Source organism: Monopterus albus, unplaced genomic scaffold, assembly GCF_001952655.1.
Source record: "Monopterus albus unplaced genomic scaffold, M_albus_1.0 scaffold142.1, whole genome shotgun sequence".
Taxonomy (NCBI): domain Eukaryota; kingdom Metazoa; phylum Chordata; class Actinopteri; order Synbranchiformes; family Synbranchidae; genus Monopterus; species Monopterus albus.
In genome coordinates, this window is record NW_018128022.1 from 993,439 (window position 1) to 994,879 (window position 1,441).

At 39.3% G+C, this 1,441-nt stretch overlaps 1 protein-coding gene across 1 annotated transcript; it reads left to right on the forward strand.

Moving 5' to 3' along the window:
• The first annotated feature begins 272 nt into the window (after window positions 1-272).
• Window positions 273-1,213, forward strand: LOC109968078 (olfactory receptor 10J5-like). Its single transcript, XM_020614086.1, is given in 2 exon segments — window positions 273-785; window positions 788-1,213. Coding segments are annotated over 2 exon segments (939 nt in total).
• The last annotated feature ends 228 nt before the right edge of the window (window positions 1,214-1,441 follow it).

The window sequence follows — 1,441 nt, forward strand, 5'->3', positions numbered from 1 at the left end:
CTATCAGTGAATTACTGTGGCTCCATCAGCTGTGACAATGGACGTGTAGGAGCTGGTAGCTGAATGTCAGCTGTGGTCGTTCATAAAGCACTAAATATTATTTATCCTTTGTGCTCAGCCATTATTTAAAGCTCTGTTTATTTGACTTGAAAAATGTGATGCTGGTTGTGCAATTTAGTGTGACATTTTTATCTCTGTGAGTGATATGAAATGCATTAGCTATACTGACTTTTTTGGACACACTAGTTAATCAGCTCTCCTGCTGTACAGATATGACGAGCAACAACAGCCTGACTCCCTCCTATTTTCAGTTCACGGTGTTTGCAGACTACGGGCCACTCAGATATCTTTTCTTCAGTCTCTCTCTGTTGATCTACATGACTGTAATCTCTGTTAATGTTGTCATTGTTCTGTCAGTCTGCCTGGAGAACTCTCTGCATCAGCCCATGTATATTTTCATCTGCTCTCTGTGTTTAAACTCTCTGTACGGCTCGACCGGCTTCTTCCCCAGGTTCCTGATGGACCTTCTGTCTGACACTCATTTCATCTCACATCCACTCTGTTTCATTGAGATGTACATTACCACCACTTATCTAGAACAAGAGTTGTCTCTCCTCACTGTCATGGCCTATGACAGGTTTGTTGCTATTTGCCAGCCTTTACACTATCACAGTAAAATGACATTTAGGACAGTGCTGCTTCTTTTGATTCTTGCTGTGCTGTATCCTGTGTGTGCTTTTGGCTACTTTTTCTATCAGGCCATCATTTTGCCTTTGTGTGGAGAATTCAACTGCCCAGGATTATCTGCACCATCTGGGTTATAATTAAGCTCTCATGTGTGGACACGACTGTAAAGAACATAGGAAGTCAGATTTTTGCTATTATATCAGTCTTTATTCCCATGTTATTTGTCCTGTACACCTACTTGCACATTCTACTTGTCTGCAGGAGAAGTTCATCTGAATTCAGAGGAAAGGCCTTACAGACCTGCCTGCCCCACATAGTGTCTTTTGGGAACTTTTGCATTTCTCTGTTCAGTGATTTTTCACTGAGTTGGTATAGTGCTGATGAAGTAAATACTTTAGCTATTGTTTTATCTCTGGAGTTTCTGATCATTCCTCCCATCATGAACCCTCTAGTTTATGGTCTGAATCTACCTCGGGTCAGAGGAGTGATTTTTGGGTTTTTAAGGGCAGAAAAAATGGTTTGTTAAAAAACCGATCAAACACAGAGTGAAGTTTAATAAGGTCTTAATTCTCTCTTTATTAGGTGTGTATCTTAAAAGATGAGAAAGATACTTCTTCTGTTCTAACATTACTTTCATTTCAAGCTCCATTTAGTTAATTTTGTTTTAACATTTTAACACAGGCAAAAGTTTAAAAGTTCATATGTGCAGTTTAAATCAACAGTAAACTGGTCCTTGAATGACTCTGAACAAACT